Source organism: Xenopus laevis, chromosome 7S (assembly GCF_017654675.1).
Source record: "Xenopus laevis strain J_2021 chromosome 7S, Xenopus_laevis_v10.1, whole genome shotgun sequence".
Classification (NCBI taxonomy): domain Eukaryota; kingdom Metazoa; phylum Chordata; class Amphibia; order Anura; family Pipidae; genus Xenopus; species Xenopus laevis.
In genome coordinates this window covers 93,991,642-94,014,558 of record NC_054384.1, presented here as the reverse complement: position 1 = coordinate 94,014,558, position 22,917 = coordinate 93,991,642, and the positions used below count along the sequence as shown (strand labels likewise).

At 41.9% G+C, this 22,917-nt stretch overlaps 1 protein-coding gene across 1 annotated transcript in view; it reads left to right on the top strand.

Moving 5' to 3' along the window:
- Positions 1–22,917, top strand: part of grik5.S (glutamate receptor, ionotropic, kainate 5 S homeolog) — a 119,237-nt gene that overhangs the window by 46,666 nt on the left and 49,654 nt on the right. Inside the window, exon 3 of the mRNA XM_018228108.2 lies at positions 18,463–18,627. Within this exon, the coding sequence (XP_018083597.1) occupies positions 18,463–18,627 (165 nt within the window). The remainder of the gene's footprint in view (positions 1–18,462; positions 18,628–22,917) is intronic.

The following is a 22,917-nucleotide window of genomic DNA, read 5'->3' as shown; positions in this document are numbered from 1 at the left end:
CTCTCAGAGGCAGTCACACTGGAGATTACAGGCAGCTCTGCAGCAGGATCCATCTCTCCAGTGGCTCCTTTCTCCCCCTGAGTTTCTAGCAGCTTGGCAGGTAACAGGATGGGCTCTTTTTAGATCTGCTGAACTCTCAAGCAAAGCTGCACAGCATGAAACAGCAGCTTCTTTGCACTCTTGGACAGCCTCACACAAACTTGTTCTGGCTGGATGCTGTAGCAGGGGTGCTTTTATAACCTCTCTCTCAACCCCTTATAATTGACTCCAAACCCAGACTCTTCCAGGATCTTCCTCTTTTTCCCAGATGGCCTCTGGGGCTTCCAGACACTTGGTCACTCCCCTGCCTGTAACCAGGCTCAGAGATGTCACAGGCAGAACAGGGGGAAGGTGTGTCTGATCCCCTACACTACCTTTTGTGTGGGTGTACGGAAACTTCCCCAGTTCAGACCTCACCAGATGGTGTAGAGACGGGTCAGTATGACACCATGGACCCCAAACTTTGTCAAATTTGGTGGGTGAACCTCTAATTTGGTATGTGAGTTTGAAGAGTGGGACAGCATTGTTAAGCAGCTACTTCCAAGCTCTGAGGGAAGGTGGGGAGTTACCCATCCAGTGCATTGCAACTGTTTTCTTTGCATAGAATAATAAAATACCAGATCTTAACCTGGCGTGTTTGGCAGGGATTACACCCTCTAAGACCCCCAGGAGACATATAGCTGGTGTTATTACCCTTGGGAAGTCCAGGTTATTCACCAAGTGATTTATGACTTGGCTCCAGAAGAAAAGATTTGTGGGCATTCCCACATCAAGGGGAAAAAGTCTGCTGCTGGTTCCTGGCACCTAGGACAGGAGTCATCAGGAGTTAGACCCATTTGCTTAAATCAGATGGGAATTACATAGAGATGATGTATTTATAAATTGTATTAGCCTATCCTTAAGTGAGCTAAAACATTGTCTATTGCCTCATCCTGATTGTCTTGTTCAAGGCCTGAAATCTTGCTAGACCACCACTCTTCTGCTATTCAGAAGGGTTTGGGGCCTGACAGATGTAGGTTCTGGAACAATCGAGATACCAACTTAGAGGGATTGGGGTTTCTTTAATGTTAAGGGAAGAGGGTCAAGGTTTGGGAGTGGTAAACTGAGAGCAAAAGGAATGTCTTAGCTGGAACATGAACCAGCTGGCACTTTTGCTGAAATGTGGGTTACGTGGGGAAAGTGAGATTGTCTAGCAGGTAAAGTCTTGTAATTGCCGGAAGTATGGTAAGTAAGTATGAGTTCACCCAAAGAGGGAGGTGCAACGATAATATAGGTGGTGAGTACCCACTACCCAAGACAGTTACTTTTAAGCCATTTGGGGCATGGGTGCTCAATGCTGCCCTAAACTTGTCATATGGTTTGAACTGATGAAAATGTGCATCTTTTTAATTTTCTGTTACTTTTTGGCATTTGCCATTTAGTTAATACATCCATGGTATCTGTTATCTGGAAAACCCATATCCAGAAAGCTCAGAATTACAGAAGGCCATCTCCCATAGACTCAATTGTATCCAAATAATCCAAATAATAATCCGTTTAAAAATGATTTGCTTTGTCACTGTAATAATAAAACAGTACCTTTTACTTAATCCAAACTAAGATACTGTATAATTAATCCCTATTGAAAGCAAAACCAATTGGGTTTATTTAATGTTTACATGATTTTCTAGTAGACTTAAGGTATGAAGATCCAAATTTCAGAAATATCTGTTATCTGGAAAACCCCAGGTTACGAGCATTCTGTATAACAGGTCCGATACCACTAATGAATTTGATTTTAATCAATTACAAGCAGTCAGTGTGATTTATGTTGCAAAAAGAAATTTTAACTCTATATTCATGCTGAAAAAAAGTTTTACTTTATTATTATATCATTAAAATACATAGCATTTCGCCCCATGGAGCCTAACGCGTTTCATGCTTACCTAGCACTTAGTCATATCCAATCTTAAAGACTAGAGCACATTTCTCCATCCATATATATATTTTCAAATAGACCCTCCCAAAAAATAAGACCAATCATAGTGAAACTAGGCCATTATTACACCTGCACCTCATTGAGGTGTTTCAGACCAGCCCACTAAGGTATGAAAACATTTGACTTTATAAATAATCCAAGTTCAGGGGTGAAGTTAAGACAATATAGTATAAAAATATCTTAGTTACTTGTGTGATTTTTGTGACATAGGTGTCAGAAGGTACACGTGCTAAATATTGTCTATGTAGCCTATTTTAGTGTTTACCTTCACACCATTGAATGTTAATATGCTGATATTCAAAATAATTGTACTCTGGCTTTGCTTGAAATAACCAGTAACCAAGAGTCAATTATCTGCTTCAAAGAAAAAAAAAAAAAAAAATAGCCTCTCTATTTAATAATCTCACTTTAACAGCAGTTTGATGACAAAAGGGGCTGAGTGGTTTACTTTTATTCTAGACATCTATGGAATGAGTGAAAATAAAATATTTGCTTGTACTGTAGGGTTATGGCACATGGAGCAATTAAGTCAAGATGTTGGCTTATATAGTCAATTCCGCTATCGATAATGGGTATCAGTTTGGCATTATTTGAAAGCTGCTTTCACATAGCAAAAATGAAAATGTTTGGTGCCTGGGATGTAAGTAGTTCTGGGAGCTGCACCAAATTGCCCCAAATTTCCTTTTTTCTACGATCGTCCATTGTGCCTGTCACTACAGTACGGGGCAGATTTATCAAAGGTCGAGGTGAATTTTCAAAGTTAAATACTTTTGAGCTATTTTTTGTGTACTTCGACTAGGGAATAGTCCAAATTCGATTTGAATTTGAAAAAAACGTTGAATATCGAAATTTATCATGTACTGTCTCTGTAGAATTTCGACCATTCGCCATCTAAAACCTGCCGAAGTGCTGTTTAAGCCTATGGAGACCACTTAGAACCTATTTGGAGTCAATTGGTGGACTTTGAGAAATCAAAGTTTTTTGGGGGGAAAACTTAGATTCCAATTCAATCGAATGAACTATTCCTTCGATCGTACGATTCGAATACAGTCGAATACGGACCTCTTCAACCCAAAAAAACCTTCAACTTCACTTGGTCTTTTTGAAATCGAATTTCGAAGTATTTTCAATTCGAAATTCGACCCTTGATAAATATGCCCCTTAGGGAAAAAACTCAAGAAGCCAAAAACCAATTTTACTTCCCGTTACAGTAATTGGGAATGATATGCAAATGGCACACAAGTCATGTTTAATACAAAACAGCAACCATGTACTGTAGTTCCAAAGTAGTTATCAAAAGACCCTGTAACATGCAATCGGTGCTGTAACAGTGTCCAAAAATCTTTGCCAACACAAGCTACAAAATGGCAAATAACAAAGGGCATGTAAGGTAAAACCATTGAAAACCACACAATCCAAACATTCACCCTGGAATACCTAATATAACTGCATCCTCCTCTATGTCCGCTAACTGATCTATAAGTATAAGAAGTCATGCCCCCATAATTTCATTTAATTATAATAAAGACTGATCCAGTGATTCTGGACTTTTTCTCATTCACTCATTCACTGTTATGTTAAAAAAAACACCCATAGGTATAAAAGTGCACTTGTAGCCTAGTGATGTAATCTGTTATAATAGGTGTATAATGATGTCATATGGGTCACATGACTCATTGAAACATGTATAAGAACTCCATGGAATGCCTTAGTGACTTGTAATATGTCGGAGAGCTTTTATTCTCTTGTTGCCAGGGTAATAGATCCCCTTTAACTCCCCTTTACATGCAACTATATCATTTGTTGTTGGTAAAGATCCTTTGAAGCTCACATCTTGTACCCTGGGACTCATTTTCAACAAATAGAAATCAATATGTGCTGAGGAACATTTCCCCTTTCATCTGGGGGTAGCCCTTTCCTTGCTCAACACCATGTAAGCTTGATTGTCAGTTACTTTGCTGTAGGTTTCTGGCTGTTGCCTCCAGCATTTCTATGTAGCTGGATCTCCGAGCTTTTTGGAATCCTAGCATTTGAGAAGGGGCTTAATGCAGACAAGGTAGCTCACAAATCATTGCACCCTTGTAAGAGGTTTGGCGGGACCTAATCTTGACTGATTGTGTGTAGGCTGAGCCTGTAGGGCATGTCTAAAAAATTAAACCAAGAGAAAACTGTGCTGAAAGACATATGAGCCTTATTTATAAGTAGGACTTATCTTCTATTTATTGTCACTTGAAGCAGATGCTACAATGTAATGTTATCGCTACAGAACATTGCTTCTTAATTTGTATTTATACCTATCGGTGGGAGCTGCCAAGTTTTTCTAATTTTTTTCATTAGCCACCATCAGAAATTATGAAGCCTCATATTACATATAACCAACATGCCCCCAACCTGCCCAGTCACTGTCCATTCTTAGCTGAGCATGTCACCTTAGAGGTGTTTGACTCATCATGTCTCTCTACCCATCATAACAGGACTAGACTCCCACCTAACCTCCTGGTGGAGGACCTTCTCAAACAGTGCTGAATGATGGTATAACTTATTTTGTGCATAGAACATAATTGTGTTATATGTTTGGTTGGGTGGAACCAGAGTCACTCACTATCAGGAATAATGGAGCCTCATAAGTTAGTCAGTCCTCTTTATGAAAGGGATTGATCTATTGATCACCTGGGTTCCCTTTACAAAGGGCCCTGTGAACAAATAGAATGGGAGCCCTCCAAAAAGAATCCCACTTCTATGCCCCTGAACTGCCCCAACCATGTCCCATTATACCAACCTCCCACTCACAATCCACGCAGACCCAACCCCAACAAAGCATACCCTCTTAGTAACAAATCACACACTTGTGTCTCTTGTGACTGCCTTCCTCACAGGGCTCCTAACTGAAGCACCCCCTATTCTCCCTGGGCAGCTCTGGGTGGTACCATATTTCTGCCTTTAGACAGTACAGTCTGTGTATGTATATGTAAGATTAATCATAGGAGGACTATTCTCGTATGCTCTGCTTTATGCCTGCAGGGTCATAACTTGAAAATAAACAGAGGAAATGAATGTATTTTCCCTTTAATTTTCACTTGTGTTGTTTATCAGTTCCACAGTTGCATTCAGCTAAATGGATATCTCGGCTGCTGTTGCCTTTTTTTTTTTCTTGCCATTTATCCATCATGACACAACCTGGAAGGCTGCCACGGCTCCTTTCTCATTATAAGCAGATGCGTTCTCAGCCAAGGTGTCCAGTCTGTATCTCTGGTGTCTCACATGTGAATGGCGGCTGCTCATTCTAACTCTTTATGGTTCTGTTATTAGAAAAACCTGTTATGGTTTGTTTGGACCCTAATGGTTGTTGATATTACAGTATTTGGTTTTATTTAGATTTAGCCATTTGCTGGTCAGTGGATTGTAGTCTGATTGAGGCAGACTATTGCAATGCAATGACATCAGTGGTAAGGTTGGTTTTTCTTGGGCCTGTTCGAGTCTCAGCTGTCTGTTCGTTTTTTAAGCTTTGTGAAACCCAAACAATAATTTAGCCAATAAAAGAAAACCATCTGAATATTATGATACCAGCCGCATCAGCATTTCTTAGTTATCATCAAGCGCTGTGTATTATTATTACAGAAAGGAAAAACCAGTCAAAAATGAGGAATTGCCATGGCTGTATCTCAGAGCAGCTTAGATAACTGTTTTTTCTATTATAGATTCCATACTTTTTATTAAAGAAGAAGGAAAGTCATTTACCACTTGGGGGTGCCAAATCTTAGGCACCCCCAAGTGAATATATTTACTTACCTGAAACCCTGTGCCTGTGCTCCTATCAGCAGAAAACTGCAACGGCCCAAGGCTATTCCAGGGAGCATGCGGAGCGATCCTCTTCCAGCTTCTTCTTCTTTTTTCGCACGGCTGTGCATGCCCATTAGAGTGAAAAGCTGAACTTTAACTAAAAAGTCGGCTTTTTCATTCAACTGCACATGCGTCTGCCCCGGGAAATTTGAAGAAAGAAGAAGCCGGAAGAGGATCGCTCCGTGGTGCACTGCTCACTGGTATAACCCTGTACCGGTGCAGTTTTCTGCCGATATGAGCACCTGCCTGAGGTTTCAGGTAAGTAAGTACATTCACTTGCAGGTGCCTAACATTTGGCACCCTCAAGTGGTAAACAACTTTCCTTCTCCTTTAAGGCATTGGGCTTACTTGTAGGGTTGTCCCCTTTCCAGTTTTGAATCAGACATCCCAGTTTTTCAAAGGATTGTCCTATTCAACACTTTCTGTTCAGTTTAAAACATTGAGAAAACTGAACAAAAACTGGACAAAAATCAAGCCAATTGCATCTAAATAATGTAATAACCCTATCGTCATAACGCCACCCAACATCATTGTGCCTGTCCCTGATATTATCCTACATCCATCACTGTTTAGTCACCAGAAAATATGGCAACCCTAATCAGTGGTTGTCTGTAGACTGCAGTGATTGGCACTAGACAGGTGTATATAGGGTTGCCACCTGGCATTATTTAAATCCAAATGAATTAATCCAGTGATATTAATAGGGAAAATTTTTAAAAAAAGTTGGCAACCCGCTTGTACAATATACCTACTGTGGTCTGGGGGAACTGAGCTTGCTCCGGGCCACTGATCCTCTGCAGCAGGCTGGAAATATTGGGCTTTATGGTACTAAATGGGGCAGGTTCCCCTCTCCCACCCACTCCCTGATTTGATTGTTGTGGCTGCAGGTTGGGTACCTGGAAAGAAAAGATGTTAACCTATAGGTTGTGGGTAGGAATTGCAGATGTGTGTATGGGTGAGGAATGATGGGGTTAATCTTTTGGGAATACCTGAAAGAGCCAATCTGAAATCTTTTCACTCCACCCACTTCTGATGATATTACAGTAGTTTCAGTGATATCATCAGCACTTCTGGTTTAATTTCAAGTAAGGCAGTTGTGAACCAAGTGGGTAAAAATGTGGGTTTTGTGTCTGGTTTCAAAAATTGGACCAGTGCAGGACTTCCAACGGCCTTTTCTCTTGAAAAAAAGAGCCACTGCTCAAAACATGTAATGGGAATAACAGAACTTGTCAGCAAAGACCTATGTTTATGTTAAATACATAACTTTCAGTGTGCCACTGGGAATGCTGGGATTTGTAGTAGTCATACAACTATGGCTAAAAGCAGGGCAGTCATCAGGGGGGGACAGGGGGGAGAGTTGAAGGGGGCCCCGAGGGTAAGGGGGGCCCGGCCACTCCACACTTACTTGATTAGCCGGGCCCCCCCATCTTTGTGAGAGCTGCTGACTTCGGGAAGGCATGGATGTTTAAGTGGCCCTGGCCACCAATTTTCTCATAATGTGGGGGGGGGGCCCTGGCTACCAATTTTGGCCACCAATTATTTTTTTCTCATGTGGGGTCCTAGCCACCAATATTTTTTAATGGGGGGCCCTGGCCACAAATGTTTTTTTATGGGGGGCCCTGACCACCAATATCTTTTTATTAACATGTGGGAACCCTAGCCACCAATATTTTTTTTTGTTTTTTTACTGTGTGGTGGGGAGGGCGGACCTGTAGGTGGGGCTTGCGGTGGGTGCAGCCCAGGGGGCCCAGGACATTTTGTCTATGGGGCCCTGTGATTTCTGATGGTGGTCCTGGCTAAAAGGCAAGGTTAGGCACTGGAAACCAAAAAAAAAACCAGATAATCAGATAATAATAACATGAACATTGCAAGGCATTACTGGCCCCTTCTGTAGTACCTTACTCAAAAACCTGCCATGGTCATGTTATCTCTCTCTCTCTCAATATTTTTTTTTGTTTTTTTACTGTGTGGTGGGGAGGGCGGACCTGTAGGTGGGGCTTGCGGTGGGTGCAGCCCAGGGGGCCCAGGAAATTTTGTCTATGGGGCCCTGTGATTTCTGATGGCGGTCCTGGCTAAAAGGCAAGGTTAGGCACTGCAAACCAAAAAAAAAACAGATAATCATATAATAATAACATGAACATTGCAAGGCATTACTGGCCCCTTCTGTAGTACCTTACTCAAAAACCTGCCATGGTCATGGTCATTCTCATTCTCTCTCTCTCTCTCTCTCTCTCTCTCTCTCTCTCTCTCTCTCCTAGTGGATTCCCGCTAGTTTCAGCACCCCGATGTACCCCACAGGTTTTCCTGCATAAACAGTCCTGCAGCGCATTGTTTTTCTGCTGCTTAGATGCTTAGATTCCATCCTCTTGTTATGAGATGCCCTTTGTGCTATGATGCTTCTTAGCCAGGGCTCCTGACTGCTGATTTCTGATCAGGGCATGGATATGGGGAGGTAACGGAGCAGTCGGTTTATTTGTGTGCAATCGAGTCCATGGTTTTATTTCCTCTCTCCAGGCATAATGAGCTGACAGCACCTGGAGATTTCATGACAAACTTGAAATGCAGCCCTGATTTAGCTTATTTGTTTTCCTTGTCTCTCGCCTCTGATGAAGAGCAATTGGAGTAGGCTGGGCGCCCGCTATGGAAATGATCACAGGCTGCGTTATCACAGCTGATGGGAAACACGCAGGCAGTTTGTTCATTTATATCCTCTAATAAATAACAATCTTATTTATGTGCTTGTCTTCCCAGCTTGCACTTGCTATTATGATTATTGGTTATGAAAGATTCATTGGGTTGAGAGTCATGGCTTTCAAGCAAGGTAGTATGTTTGCTGCTCGCATTGCTATAAATAAAATCATTATGGTTATTGATCCAGGGAATTTGCCGATTGGCTCATTGGTGTCAGGTATCCCCATCTCCGTCAGGTTGATTTGGAAGCTGAGTTTGCCTTTCATTGATTGAGCTTAATTATGACTTGTCATATTCTTATTCTATATACTATTTGTTGTCATATTGTGAAAACCAAATAAAATATTTCAAACCTCAATTATGACTTGTTATGGTAAGCAACTATGGGTGAGGGAAACAGGGGTTAATTTACTAAAATAGGTCTGACCTTGTATAGATGCATTTACCCATAACAACTTTTAAATTGTTAACATGAGTAGCTCAAATGGTGTATTTGTAATATTTGTTAGATAATTATCTCTATGAAGCAGGTGCTTCCATTTTTGAGGTTCCTGAGTAAGTCTATTAATTATCATCATGGTTGTACAGGGCTGCTATTGTCTACTTTCACAAGTACTATAGAATAGGGGTCCCCAACCTTTTATACTTGTGAGCCACATCCAAATGTAAAAAGAGTTGGGCTTTTTAGTAGCCCCTATGCGGACTGGCAGCCTACAAGAGGCTCTGCTTGGCAGTACACCAAGTCAGGAATTCAAAAATAAGTACCATCTGGGGTTTTTGAGCAACATGCTGTTTCAGAGACACTGGTTGGGGATCACTAGTCTAGAACTTTAGACATATTTTAATTTTATAGAAACAGTGGCTACTGATGCTTACATGGGAAACTAAGAGACATCACCATTTTGACTCTAACTGCTAGGATAACTGGGAGAAAGTGCCTACTCCTCAATCAAGACTAAGCAAATAGTCTCCAAATATCATTTAAGACTTTTATAATGGTAGAATTACAGTTTCTTTTACTGTTATGAAAAGATGCTGGACAGGGCTTGCCTTCTTGTAGGATCGCACAGAGACTGGCATCGTTCCCCCACCCCGAGTGGTGGTAGCCACGCATGCGCCACCAGGATCACACCCAATTCGGGGGCATCAACCCCCCCCTCCAATCGTGCACAAGCACATCCATTAAATTCACAGGAAGTGCAGAGGTCTCCTGCACTGCTAGACCCCAGAGAGTGCCACCATGTGAAGTAAGTTCAGGTGCAGCTGGGCGGAATGCCGCCATCCTAGGCCCTTTGTGGCTTCGCCACAAATCAGGGCCTGATGCTGGGACAGAAGTTTATTTTCTATCATAGTCAAAGTCAGTAAAGCATGATCATAATCAGATGGGCAAAATGATAGGGAAGTCCGTGTCCTGGCAGAGGTCAAAGCAGGCGAATTAGGTTCATGGATCAAGGTTAAATTGTTGGGTCAAGGTTACTGGTACATGAAATGTCCGACAGGAACAAGGAACCAGGTTTTAGCAATGACTATAATCAGAGCCAGGCTTGGACAAAGAACTGAAAACAGAAAGGGTTTTAGAAAGGAAGTGGGTATGCCACAACCTACCACTAATTATGAAAAAGGCCTGTAAAAGGCAGAGAAATGACCAGTATTCACTAAGTACTCTATTACTATCACCAGAAATCCTGTCTCTCTACATGCAGAATTTGTGCAAAAGGCAGTTATTTTGTTAGATTTTGTTTGTAGAGGAATCAGTTATTTGAGTGAGCTCTAATACATCTGATATGAAATGGAACCCACCTATAGATATATTGGATCTAACTGCCAATGAATATCTGACACCCAACTGCTGCAAGAAGACAGAATAAAGAGAAACAGATGCTGAGAGAGGAATAATGAAGATAAACTTGATTTGCAAAATTGATTTGCATTTAGAAAGTTTCTTATTTCAGTATGATGAAGCTTATATTACATTTTCATTTTTGCAATAGTTCCCCTTTAACTAAATCACCCTCCTGTTTCAATCTTTTCATTTAGATATTTATTATGTTAAGGTTACTCTACATAAGAAATAGCTGTTTGTTAAATATAACAATATGCATTTTCTCAAAAATCTATATACAGTAATATGTAAGTAATATTTTCCATGGAACAGAATTCTAACAGTGCTTTTATGGATGTAGCTCATAAAGGGATAACATGACTAAAAGTAGACCTTGCATTAGTAAAGTATGGGCACTTTCACGGGCACTTTCAATTGTTGTAAGAGTGAGCACAGGGTGGCTGGTTCTCTGTGAGCTCTTGGAGACACATCCTTCCTTTAAGAGTACAAACTGTATAACCCTATGTAGCAATTCCCTTATCTATCTTGTCTGCAGGCTTACTGGCATTTACAGGGTAAGTCAAGTAGGCTGCTATAAATCTGAACCATCTAATAAAACCTGCCTAATGCACCTCTAGGTGTGATGGAAACACCCATGTGTATTAAAAAGGTTATATAATAGTGGCTCCCAAATTAATGGACTGATCACTAGGGGGGCTGGAACAGTCATTGTGGGCCTAGACTGAATGCCATTTCGGCAAGGTTAGGAGTAGATTTGCTCCTGTAGATAAACCTTGAAGACCAAGTTGAAGGAAAATTAGGGTAAGATTCACAGTTTTACTGCGGTCTGCTTGGTGGAGATTAGTCGCCTCAAGAAGAGGCGATTTGTCGCTGGGCGACTAATCTCCGCCAGTAACAGTGTGTGCCACTGCCATAAGAAGTTAGGCAAACAGTGCTTGATACAGTGTCGGACTGGCCCACCGGGATACCGGGAAAACTGCCGGTGGGCCCAAGTGTCAGTGGGCCCTCCTGCTTCTAACCAATTGAGCTGTTTCATGTTCTACTTCTGTATGGGAACAGGGAGGCTAAATAGATAGATAGAATAATAAATAATAGTATAGAAAGAAAAGAGACTTGAAGAGTAGAGGTTGAGTGAGGTGAGGAAGAGGAGAAATAGCTTGGATAGTGGGTCCATGTACAAAGGTCTTCTGGTGGGCCCCTGGCATCCTAGTCCGACACTGGCTTGATATTGTAAATATCCTCCCTTTAAAGACAGGGAACAATATCCTACCTTGCAACTTGAGGATGGCAAAGGACACTGGGAGTGTCAGCTGTGTTGGGAGGGAGCAGTTCTGTAATTGTGCATTTCCCTATGAAGTGCAAGACATGCCTGTCTCTGTAACAGCAGGAGTTAATGATACGCTTCATCAGGTCACAGCCATAATACTTTAGTCACCGCAGTATTTTAGCCGCAGTAGCATAACTAAATCCTGGAAGCCGAGAAGAAGTAACCTTCAGTGCTTCCAGCTCCCTTCATCTCCCCACTGGCAGGTGCACATTAGGAGCAGGGTTACCAGCAATCATGTCCAATCAGTAAAGATATAAAAATGCCTTGTTTATTGCTGCATGGAAATCTATGCAGCATTTGTGCATATTGTATGTGACCCTTATTAAACTTGGCTGCTGGCAACCCTAGCCGGGAGCTGTCATTCCACACCAGCAGATATGCTGAAGGTTGCTTATCCCTGCTGCGGGCTTTCCTGCACATTGCAGATAAAGGGAAAATGCATTAAAGGGCCCATGTATCCTAATTTTGTAATGGAAATAAAAAGTGTAAGGTATAATTGTTTTATTTTTACTGCCCTAAGTATCACAGTTTGCAGATTTACCCTTGTCTAAGCCACCTGGGCTGGCTGACTAGTCTCAGCCTCCTGTTGTGTTATAAAATCATAAGCGCTGTCATGAGGGTTACAATACAATGAATAACTTTACTTGAAAATTCTGCATGCGCATAAACTGATTCTGTCCAATCCTCCACTGTGCCCATTAACTGAATTAGGCAAGTTACTTGGGCATCGATTTGTTGCAGGCTGAAACCTAGGAATTAAGGGTTTTTCTTCTCTACTAGCCTGAGAGCACGATACATGTCTCAAAGCGTGACTGTCATGTCAGTTGCATGACACTGACATGTCCCTTGTGGCCTGTAGGCACTAGTCATAAGTACTCGCAGTACTTATGACTGCAAGCAGCATATGGACACATGATATCTGCATTCCTGCATTATATACAATATGCTGCTTTGTGTATATCTATAAGGGCTATAGAACATGGGACAAAAATGTCAGCACTAAAATTATTGGTGAACCATTCTTATAAACTAAATCGTTCAGTCCCTCCCCCATAGCCCACAACATGGTTACAGACCTGAATATACGTGTTTTATATCTATTAGGACTATAACTGGATCTGAAGCCTTATAAGCATCGGTTTGTGGTCTGGTGCCTCTAAATTGCTCTCAAATCAGGGAAAGCAAACAAATATGCTTCTATGCCACAATATACTTTACACCTGGCCAGAAATAGTTGTAAATTATTCCTAGTGTCTCATTTATATCCATACCCATTGGCTACTTATCCAAGGCAATTTGGATGCAACCAGTTATAGCGTCTTTATCCAGAATAGCAAATAAGACCCGGTATGTTAAAAGAGGTTTGGTGATTGGATGGCAGGGGAGAGAATGTGGAAAAGTCCTTTTTTGTAGATTTGCTTCAGTGTAAGAAGAAGCTTTCATGATGAGCTATTATTAAAAGGAGAAATAAACCCATAATAGAACATTTTGCCAAATGAAAGTACCATGTTAGCAACTTCCCAGTATACTTACATTACACATTTTCACTTGTTTTAAAGTTGTTTGTAAAGCAGCATCTGTCCATTTTTATTTTCTGCACTGCTGCTTCTGACTTTGGAAATGATATAGGCAGAAGCCGGTTGATTAACAGACACGTCTTGACTGGAGAAGAGCTGTCTCGTGCTACACTGTTTCAACTGTCAGAAGCAGCAGTGCAGAAAGCGACTGACAAATACCGCTTTCAATAGCAATTACATGTGCAAATAACTTTAAAATCATGGAAGATGTTTATTGAATGTATATTGGAAGGTTGCTTAGAATTACACTTTCTTTTAATAGGCAAATTTCTGTATTACCTCTCCTTTTGGTAGTAATATTCAGTATTGTTGTATTCCTCCATGAAAGCTTCCATGGCTAAAAGCTGGACCTCAATGGTTATTCTGGCTTCAGGGGAATCAGTGGTACCAAATCCTATCAGTTTGCTTGTATTAGGGATGCACCAAATCCAGGATTCGGTAAGGGGTTCGGCCAGAATTTGTCCCTTTTCAGCAGGATTCGGCCAAATCTTTCTGTCCACCTGAACCAAATCCTAATTTGCATAGGCAAATTATGGGGAGGGAAATCACATGACTTTTTGTCATAAAACAAGGAAGTAAAAAATGTTACCCCCTGCCCACCGATAATTTGCATATGAAAATTAGGATTCAGATACGGTTCTGTATTCGGCCGAATCTTTCGCAAAGGATTCGGGGGTTCGGCCGAATCCAAAATAGTGGATCCCTGGATCCCTAGCTTGTATAGATGAAAAGTGATTAATTAAGACAACTTGACATAAGGGGTAATGGGGGGCTAGGCGAAATGGATTATTGTCCAGGGGTCAAATAATTGAAGGAAGGAAAGGATTTTGCTGCTCAGTGTAAATCAGTCCTGGATGAAGCTGTTGCTGTAAATGTCTTGCTCTATTAAAAATGCTTCTTCCCAGAGGGCCTGCAGAAATGTCAGGAGGTTCTCTTGTATCTGGCTCCTCTTATTAGACTTCTGGCTGAGAAAGGAAGAGGCTGCAAGAGGAAGTTATTAGACGGGTGGGGGTGCCCTTTATATGCTTTGTCTCGCTTTGCTCTGCACATAAAAGCTGCGATACAAAGAAACACATTTCATACTCTACAATTTGTCAAATTAACATATCAAAAAAGTGGGATAAAGAAAAAGTAATACATTCCAAATAAATGAATGAGATGAAAAGCTTCAAAGGACTTCCATTTGCCATCCTTCCCACCAACCTTGGTCCATCTCTCACTCCAAGGAGGTGGGGGAGTGGGGATCAACTAATAGACGGCAATGCCCACATACTTGCCCAGCATCTTCATGTGCCTCTTCCCTAAGTGTCCGGTTGATTGTATTGTTATCATCTGGCATTTATACATATGGAAATAGGCGCTATATTAGGAAGAGTATTATACCCTGGAGAGCTTACAATCTAAGCACTGCTGTAGGTATATAGTAATACATAGGCAGGCAAGAGGAATTAGCTATTGGAGGCTCCCTCCTACACGTTACTCTGGTTCCTCTATCTTCCTTGCCTCACAGTGTTTAAAGAAGATTTTATAGGGTGCAAATACAGAAGTGTTGCATGGGGACCATTAAAGAGCCATTAGAGCAGCAATGAGTCCATGAATGATGCTGGGAGTAGAAGGGTCACTTTATGCACAGACCTGGCCTATAGTTTTGCCTGTATTCTACTACTTTCATTTCCTGGGATATTAAGGCCTTCATCTTCACAAAGCAGAAATGCCCAACCTGTGGCCCTCCAGCTTTTGCACAAGCGCAGTGTGTAAGATCCCAAACCCCCTCTGGCAACCATGTGGAATAGATGGGCATTTTGATGCCAATACAAAGCCTTGTAGGTATATATTATAAGGAAGGGTGATTACTGAGAATCATAGGTAGAAAAACGCCAATGGCTCATTTACTGATGCCACATACATTTGCTGTACAAATTTCTACTGTCTGATTTAAAGGGAATAAAGGGAATCAACATCTTACAGTATTTAGAGACTGGGCTGATTTCCCTTTAACTTAGATCCTTAATGTCAAGTAGAAAAGGGCAGTATGGGGCTGTACTATAGGAAGGACTTTGTGAGGTGAATGAGGCCTGAACAATTAGTCAAGAGTTAGAATCATCAAGGCAAAAGATAATGAGGGTGTCAATACGAATTCAGGCATCTTGCTTTAAGCAAGGTCACACTATGGAGATGTTTCATGGATAAAAGTGACAGGATTTTGAAAGTGATATGATGTGGGGATGAAGGAGAGGGCAGAGTGAAATGGCTCAGAGCCTGGAATGCGGCAGCACTTTGTGATATTGTTAACACAAATGGATTATTTTTGTTTGAGATCTGTGGATGAGGATGGAAACTGTATTCATAGATAAGGGTCATTAAAGAGAAGGGATGAAGCCAGGTGAGAGGAAGGAGTAGAGTTGCCTATATTGGCATGCAAATAGAGATACCTACCCTTTACCTCAAACATGATGGGACCCTACAGAAAATGATTTGAAAGTATGACTGTGGGATATCCAGTATATTAGTAATAATCCAGTGGGGATAATAGTCTCTAGGAGGGGAGTGTGACTGTGGGATAGCAGGTATAGTAGTGAGAGATGGTGTCTATAGTAACAGTGGGATAATAGTCTCTGGGAAGGGAGTGTGACTGTGGGATAGCAGGTATAGTAGGGAGAGATGGTGCCTATAGTAAAAGTGAGATAATAGTCTCTGGGAAAGGAATGTGACTGTGGGATAGCAGGTATAGTAGGGAGAGATGGTGCCTATAGTAACAGTGAGATAATAGTCTCTGGGAAGGGAGTGTGACTGTGGGATAGCAGGTATAGTAGGGAGAGATGGTGTCTATAGTAACAGTGGGATAATAGTCTCTGGGAAGGGAGTGTGACTGTGGGATAGCAGGTATAGTAGGGAGAGATGGTGCCTATAGTAAAAGTGAGATAATAGTCTCTGGGAAAGGAATGTGACTGTGGGATAGCAGGTATAGTAGGGAGAGATGGTGCCTATAGTAACAGTGAGATAATAGTCTCTGGGAAGGGAGTGTGACTGTGGGATAGCAGGTATAGTAGGGAGAGATGGTGCCTATAGTAACAGTGGGATAATAGTCTCTGGGAAGGGAGTGTGACTGTGGGATAGCAGGTATAGTAGGGAGAGATGGTGCCTATAGTAGCAGTGGGATAATAGTCTCTGGGAAGGGAGTGTGGCTGTGGGATAGCAGGTATAGTAGGGAGAGATGGAGCCTATAGTAACAGTCGGATAATAGTCTCTGGGAAGGGAGTGTGGCTGTGGGATAGCAGGTATAGTAGGGAGAGATGGTGCCTATAGTAACAGTGAGATAATAGTCTCTGGGAAGGGAATGTGGCTGTGGAATATCAGGTATAGTAGGGAGAGATGGTGCCTATAGTAACAGTGGGATAATAGTCTCTGGGAAGGGAGTGTGGCTGTGGGATAGCAGGTATAGTAGGGAGAGATGGTGTCTATAGTAACAGTGGATAAAAGTCTCTGGGAAGGGAATGTGGCTGTGGAATATCAGGTATAGTAGGGAGAGATGGTGCCTATAGTAACAGTGGGATAATAGTCTCTGGGAAGCGAGTGTGGCTGTGGGATAGCAGGTATAGTAGAGAGAGATGGTGTCTATAGTAACAGTGGATAATAGTCTCTGGGAAGGGAGTGTGGCTGTGGGATGCAGGTATAGAAGGGAGAGATTGTGACTATAGTAGCAGTGTTATAATAATCTCATTGAAGGGACTGCAGATGGGGGATATCAGTTATATAATGTATATAGCTGACATGTTATGAAATGATTTTATAGAGATTGTTCATTATTCCTGTAGTCTAGATTCCTTATCACACAACTCACACACAAGTGCATCAGAAGCAAATTAACCGGTGTGTATATTTTTGGAGCGAGGGAGATAAGCAGAGTATCCAGAAAAAGCACAAGGAGAACATACCAACGCCTTGTAGTCATTGCCATGTTCAGAAATCAAACTCAGGATTCCAGGGTTGCCAGTGTCAGGCAGCAGTGCTTTTGCATTCTACACTTAAAATAAATAACAGATCCTCACAATGGCTGTTTAGTTCTCTTTTGGCAAATAGAAAACAGTGTAAATCAGCAGCTTTCACAGTCATGGGCACCGTATCAACGAGGGACCAATTGAAAAGCAATATATGAGACTCACAGCGCAAGTGTCCTACAGACAGGGAGGAAACTGAAATGGAATTATAAAAAAGCCACTACCCCCAGCTCTTGTATTGGCATCTTGCAGAGTGTTCGACCAGCCGAAAGGCCGGGACACTGACTTTGCTGATGAAATACAGGATATGGCACTAGCAGCTTTTCTGTAGTACAGAATATATCAAGTGAATGAGGCAATCATTTCTATTTGACTCGGATACCTTGCTCTTTCCACTGAGGATATGACCCCACCTTACCAAAATATCACTGGCTCAAACTGAGCTCACTCTGTATCTGTAAGCTGCTTACTGCTTATGTTACAGAGGCATTTTTTTCAGCTGAGGGGGATATGGCATAAAGGCAATGTTAAGTTTCCCAAGGCAAGATTTTACAAATTGACCCATAGGAGCCCTGCTCACTCCAAATGCTAAAGCACTATGGCGATGGGGGGAAATGTTGTGCCTTTTAAAACCCATACATTTGACTTCCTTTCCTAATGTATATTATCTAAAGTATATTAAAGTATATTATATTATCCCACTGTTACTATAGGCACCAACCCCCCTACTATACCTGCTATACCACAGTCACACTCCCTTCCCAGAGACTATTATCCCACTGTTACTATAGACACCATCTCTCCCTACTATACCTGCTATCCCACAGTCACACTCCCTTCCCAGAGACTATTATCCACTGTTACTATAGGCACCATCTCTCCCTACTATACCTGCTATCCCACAGTCACACTCCCTTCCCAGAGACTATTATCCCACTGTTACTATAGGCACCATCTCTCCCTACTATACCTGCTGTCACACTCCCTTTCTAGAGACTATTATCCACTGTTACTATAGGCACCATCTCTCCCTACTATACCTGCTATCCCACAGTCACACTCCCTTCCCAGAGACTATTATACCCACCGCTACCATAGGCACCATCTCACTTGTGTCTTGTTGAAGAAAATTGCTATATTGTTTTAAACACCTTTCTTTCTTTATATAGCTGCAATCCTTGACGACCAGACTGTGTGTGGCCGTGGTGAGAGACTGGCGCTGGCTCTTGCCCGTGAGCATATTAACAGTCATACGCAGGGATCAGCCAGTGGACGTGTGGAGGTTGAGATTTTTGAACTGCAGAGAGACAGCCAGTACGAGACCACTGACACAAGTAAGTGTGGAACTAACGCTACTCAGAACAAGTGGACATAAGATCCCTTCTGAGAAAGTACTAGATTGCTGCTGTCCAACTCCAGATACTTAACTGATTAATCAATGTATTATGTGTTCTTGGGCTGTACTACATGATTGATGATGTCATACAGAAGCAAGTCTATGGAGCACAAGAGGAGGCTGGGCAGCACTGGGTTGACAGTCTTCCTTTTGGACAGCTTTAATGTAGATGAAAGCAATTATTATTACTAACAGGTATTTATAAAGCATCAACAGAATCAGCAATGCTTTGTTATTGATGGGTGCATACAACCAACATACACAATACATACAAATACTGAGCATTACAGGAAGTAAAGTGAGTCCTGCTCAATAGAGCATACAATCATAAAGATATTTGACTGTAATGCAAAATAGCCACTCGTTCTTTCTTGTACACTGACACCATAATAAGTCCTATTGGAATCAGAAGAGAGGAGTGACCTTTATATTTGGCAGACAGGAGGGTGGCTATTGCTATGCTTATTGCTGTGTCAGTAGAAAGCAATTGTTTAATGAAAGGCTTTAGAAAAATGAATAATGTGTTGTTTTCCATGAACTCAAATACCCAACACTGCAAGGATAGGGCATATGGTAAGATCCATGATTCTGTATGCACAAGAATGGACAGGGCTACTTAAAACAACCAAAAGTGGCAAAAATCCAATTACTCTTTAAATACATTAAATGGGGAGGTTACCTTAAAGGGCATGTAAAGGCAAAAAAATAAAATCCCATTTTTACTTTCTTTAATGAAAAATACATGAAAAAACCCAATATACCTTAATTAAAAAATGCGTACCGTTTTTATAAGAAACATGACTGTATGCAGTGAAATTCTCCTTTCATTTACTGCTGTGGATAGGAATTGTCAGACAGTCTCTAACTGCTGAGCAGGGAAACAATCATACTTATGAACAGTAGGGGGAGCCCCCGCCTTACTTCCCAGCCATGCAGAACTCAAGCTGCTTTGTTTATGACGATCCCTAAGCAGCCCAGACCACACTGAGCATGTGCACAGTCTTAGTCTTGCAAAGATGTTTAACAAAGTTACAAGATGGTGACCCCCTGTAGCCAACTTTAAAGGCATAAATTATTTGTGAATATGGTGAATTTGCAAGTTTTAATGGAACTGAAGATGAACACAGAATCAGGTCAAAATAAAGTCTTTACCAGGCCAGCAATGAAAAACTGGAACAAAAACACAGGAACAAGACTCTGGAACAAGGAATCACAGGAACAAACAGATTCAAACACCTTCACATTACAATCAATGACTCAGCCCTGCCCCTGAGCGAAGCCCTGGTTTATAAAGGGCAAATGATTAGGGAGTACAAAACACATGAGGGAAATGAGAAGGGAGGAGACAAACTAGAAACAGACAGAATACAGACCAACAATAATACAGGATCAAAACCACCCCAAGAGCCTCCAGTGGCTCACTTGGTAAATGCACTGAAAGTCCAGCAGTCCCAAGTGTTCAAATCCTGGATGGTCCTTACAACATAGTTAGGACTGGTGCATGGGTCCTGCTTTGGCGGGGCACATCGGCTTATGCATACTTTGTACAAACCATGTAACTAAAAGTGTCTCTTTTTACCAAATATAGGCATTTTCCTTTCAATCTGTTTTTTCCTAAAAGCTATATAATAGGAGTGCTGGGTTAATTTGTTTTGTTTAATATATGATATAAGCCACACACCCATGCACCCAACTGGTTTTAATTGCAACATGGGGGTGAGCTGCATTTTTTGATTTAGTGTAAGAAGAAAGGCATGGAAATATCTTCTTGTGGGATTGGGTGGTCCTATTAACCAACAGACAGGTGCCTTTAAGGAAGATGGAGTGCACCAGCAAGTGGCAAAAGGTTAAAGAGGGTGATAAATGGACATAAGGAGACAAGTAGCATTTATATAGAAATGTTTCTTAAAATGTTAGGACAGTCCAACATTTAAATAATTGGGTTTATTGATGTTGTTACTGATCTCCTGCTCCTGTACTCTCCATATAGAGTGTTGGGCTCACAGTCATGGTGACCAATCACTGTATTGAACAATTTTCACCTTAGAAAACAATTATGACTTTTCTTCATAAGTTGTTAGCAGTGGTACTGCTTTCTCTGAGAGGGATATGTCAAAAGTTGGCATTTGGTGAAACTGACCCAGTGTCTTGGTAGTATTGCCACGGGCTTCCAAACAGTGGCTGCTTTGCCCAGACTAAAACTAGCGGGAAGAGCAATGGCTTTTGGCTGTCCAGGATATTGGAAGCCCAGCTTTAAGGCCAAGGGCTTAATATGCTTAATTCACAGGCAGGCCCAGGCCAACGTAGTTTTCCCTTATTTGCAAAGTAGTTTGGCACCCTAGGCAAGGGTTCCGATCAGCCCCCCCCATCTGTACATGTGCCAGCAGGCAATGAGCCCATATCCATCAATACTGCCAAAGGCCCACCTGTACCTGTGCCAGCCCAGCAGTCATTAATATTGCCCCCAAGGCAGCATGCCCAAGCCCCCCATCTGTACCTGTGCCAGCAGCCAACAATGAGCCCAGCCATATCCATCAATACTGCTGCCCAAGCCCACATCCCCACCTGTACCTGTGCCAGCAGCCATCAATATTTCCCCCAAGGCGGCAGGCCCAAGCCCCCCATGATCTGTACCTGTGCCAGCAGCCAACAATGAGCCCAGCCATATTGCTGCCCATGCCCCCACTTGTACCTGTGCCAGCCCAGCAACCATAAATATTTTCCCAGGCCCAAGCCCCCCAATGTGATCTGTACCTGTGCCAGAAGCCAACAATGAGCCCAGCCATACTGCTGCCCAAGCCCACGCCCCCACCTGTACCTGTGCCAGCTAGGGTTGCCCTCTGGCCGGTATTTTACAGCATGGAGGGCGTCAAGTCACGCTCCAGAGTGGGGAAGCGCCTTCACAATTTAAATCTGCTAAAACAAACCCCAGAGGGGGTTGGGGCATGCGATTCTGAAAAATTATAATGCCATTAATAAATGCCAAGCAAACTGAATAGTAAAAAATGAAAAAAAAAATATTCCCTGAGAAGTGCGCCCCACCCCCCAGTGATTGTGCCCTAGGCAGTTGCCTACCCTTCCTACCCCTTGGCCCAGCCCTGTTCACAGGACCTCCTAGGCATGGATACTGGAATTTGTAGGTCATATAACTAGTGATGGGAGAATAAATTTGCCAGACACGAATTCTCAGCGAATTTCCGCAATTCACCTGGAGAAAAATCTGCCTTGTCAAAAACAAATTGACGCTCGTCAAAATACTTGTGCGCATAAAAATTGTCGCTCCGTAAAATTATTCGGACACCCATTGCCTTTGTTGCATTTGGACCAAATAGTCGCACGTATAAAAATTGACGCTCGGCTCGCGTCAAAATAATTTTCACGCCGATTGACTTCATTGCGTTCCGCGACAGATTTGCCCATCACTAGATATAACAGCTACAGGCTCATGGCCTGAACATCTCTGGTTTATATGTTTATTTTTATATTTCATATCAGGCCTTTATTGTCTCCAGACTCTCCACAGTCCCATGCCACAGACAAGCACACTATTATAGTAACCCCCTCCTGACTGTGGGTCCATCCTTTGCTCATTCTTGCAACTTGCTGAAAATACCATTTGGTATTTCTGATTGATTTTATTTTAAATGACAGGAGGGAATTGTACTGAGACGGTAAACAAATAAATCTCTCATGCAGAGGGAGTTTGACAGTTGTTAGTGCTGAACAACATTGTTGCCTCATACGACATCAATGTATGACAATGATGCTGCCAATGGTATGGCTGGAATTTAGTCTGTGGAGGTTCTCTAAGCCCATTGGTTACCTTCATGATCAGTTAGCACTCTTTCTACCAATAGTTTGGCTAAGATACCCTGAATACTGGATAATGGGTCACCATTGCTTTCTTATTTACACTTATTTTTCTTTATCCTATAAGGTTTGATCCATCTTTATGTGTTTAATACAACCACACCACATTAATTTTTACTGACAGATTCAGTAGGTGACTATAGGTGACTATAGCTATAGATATAGTCAGGTGATCCCACAGGTGTCTAATAAAAGGGCAACCAAGTTTGGGAGTTTTACTTTGAAAGCAGCAAGTAAGTTGCAGGTAAAACGTAGTCCCCATGTAAAATGTATAACGAAGCAATAGAATTCTTAATAAATCAGATGCAAGTTGGGTGTAGGACTGGTCAGATATGGGATGACTTTGACGTAGTTGGCC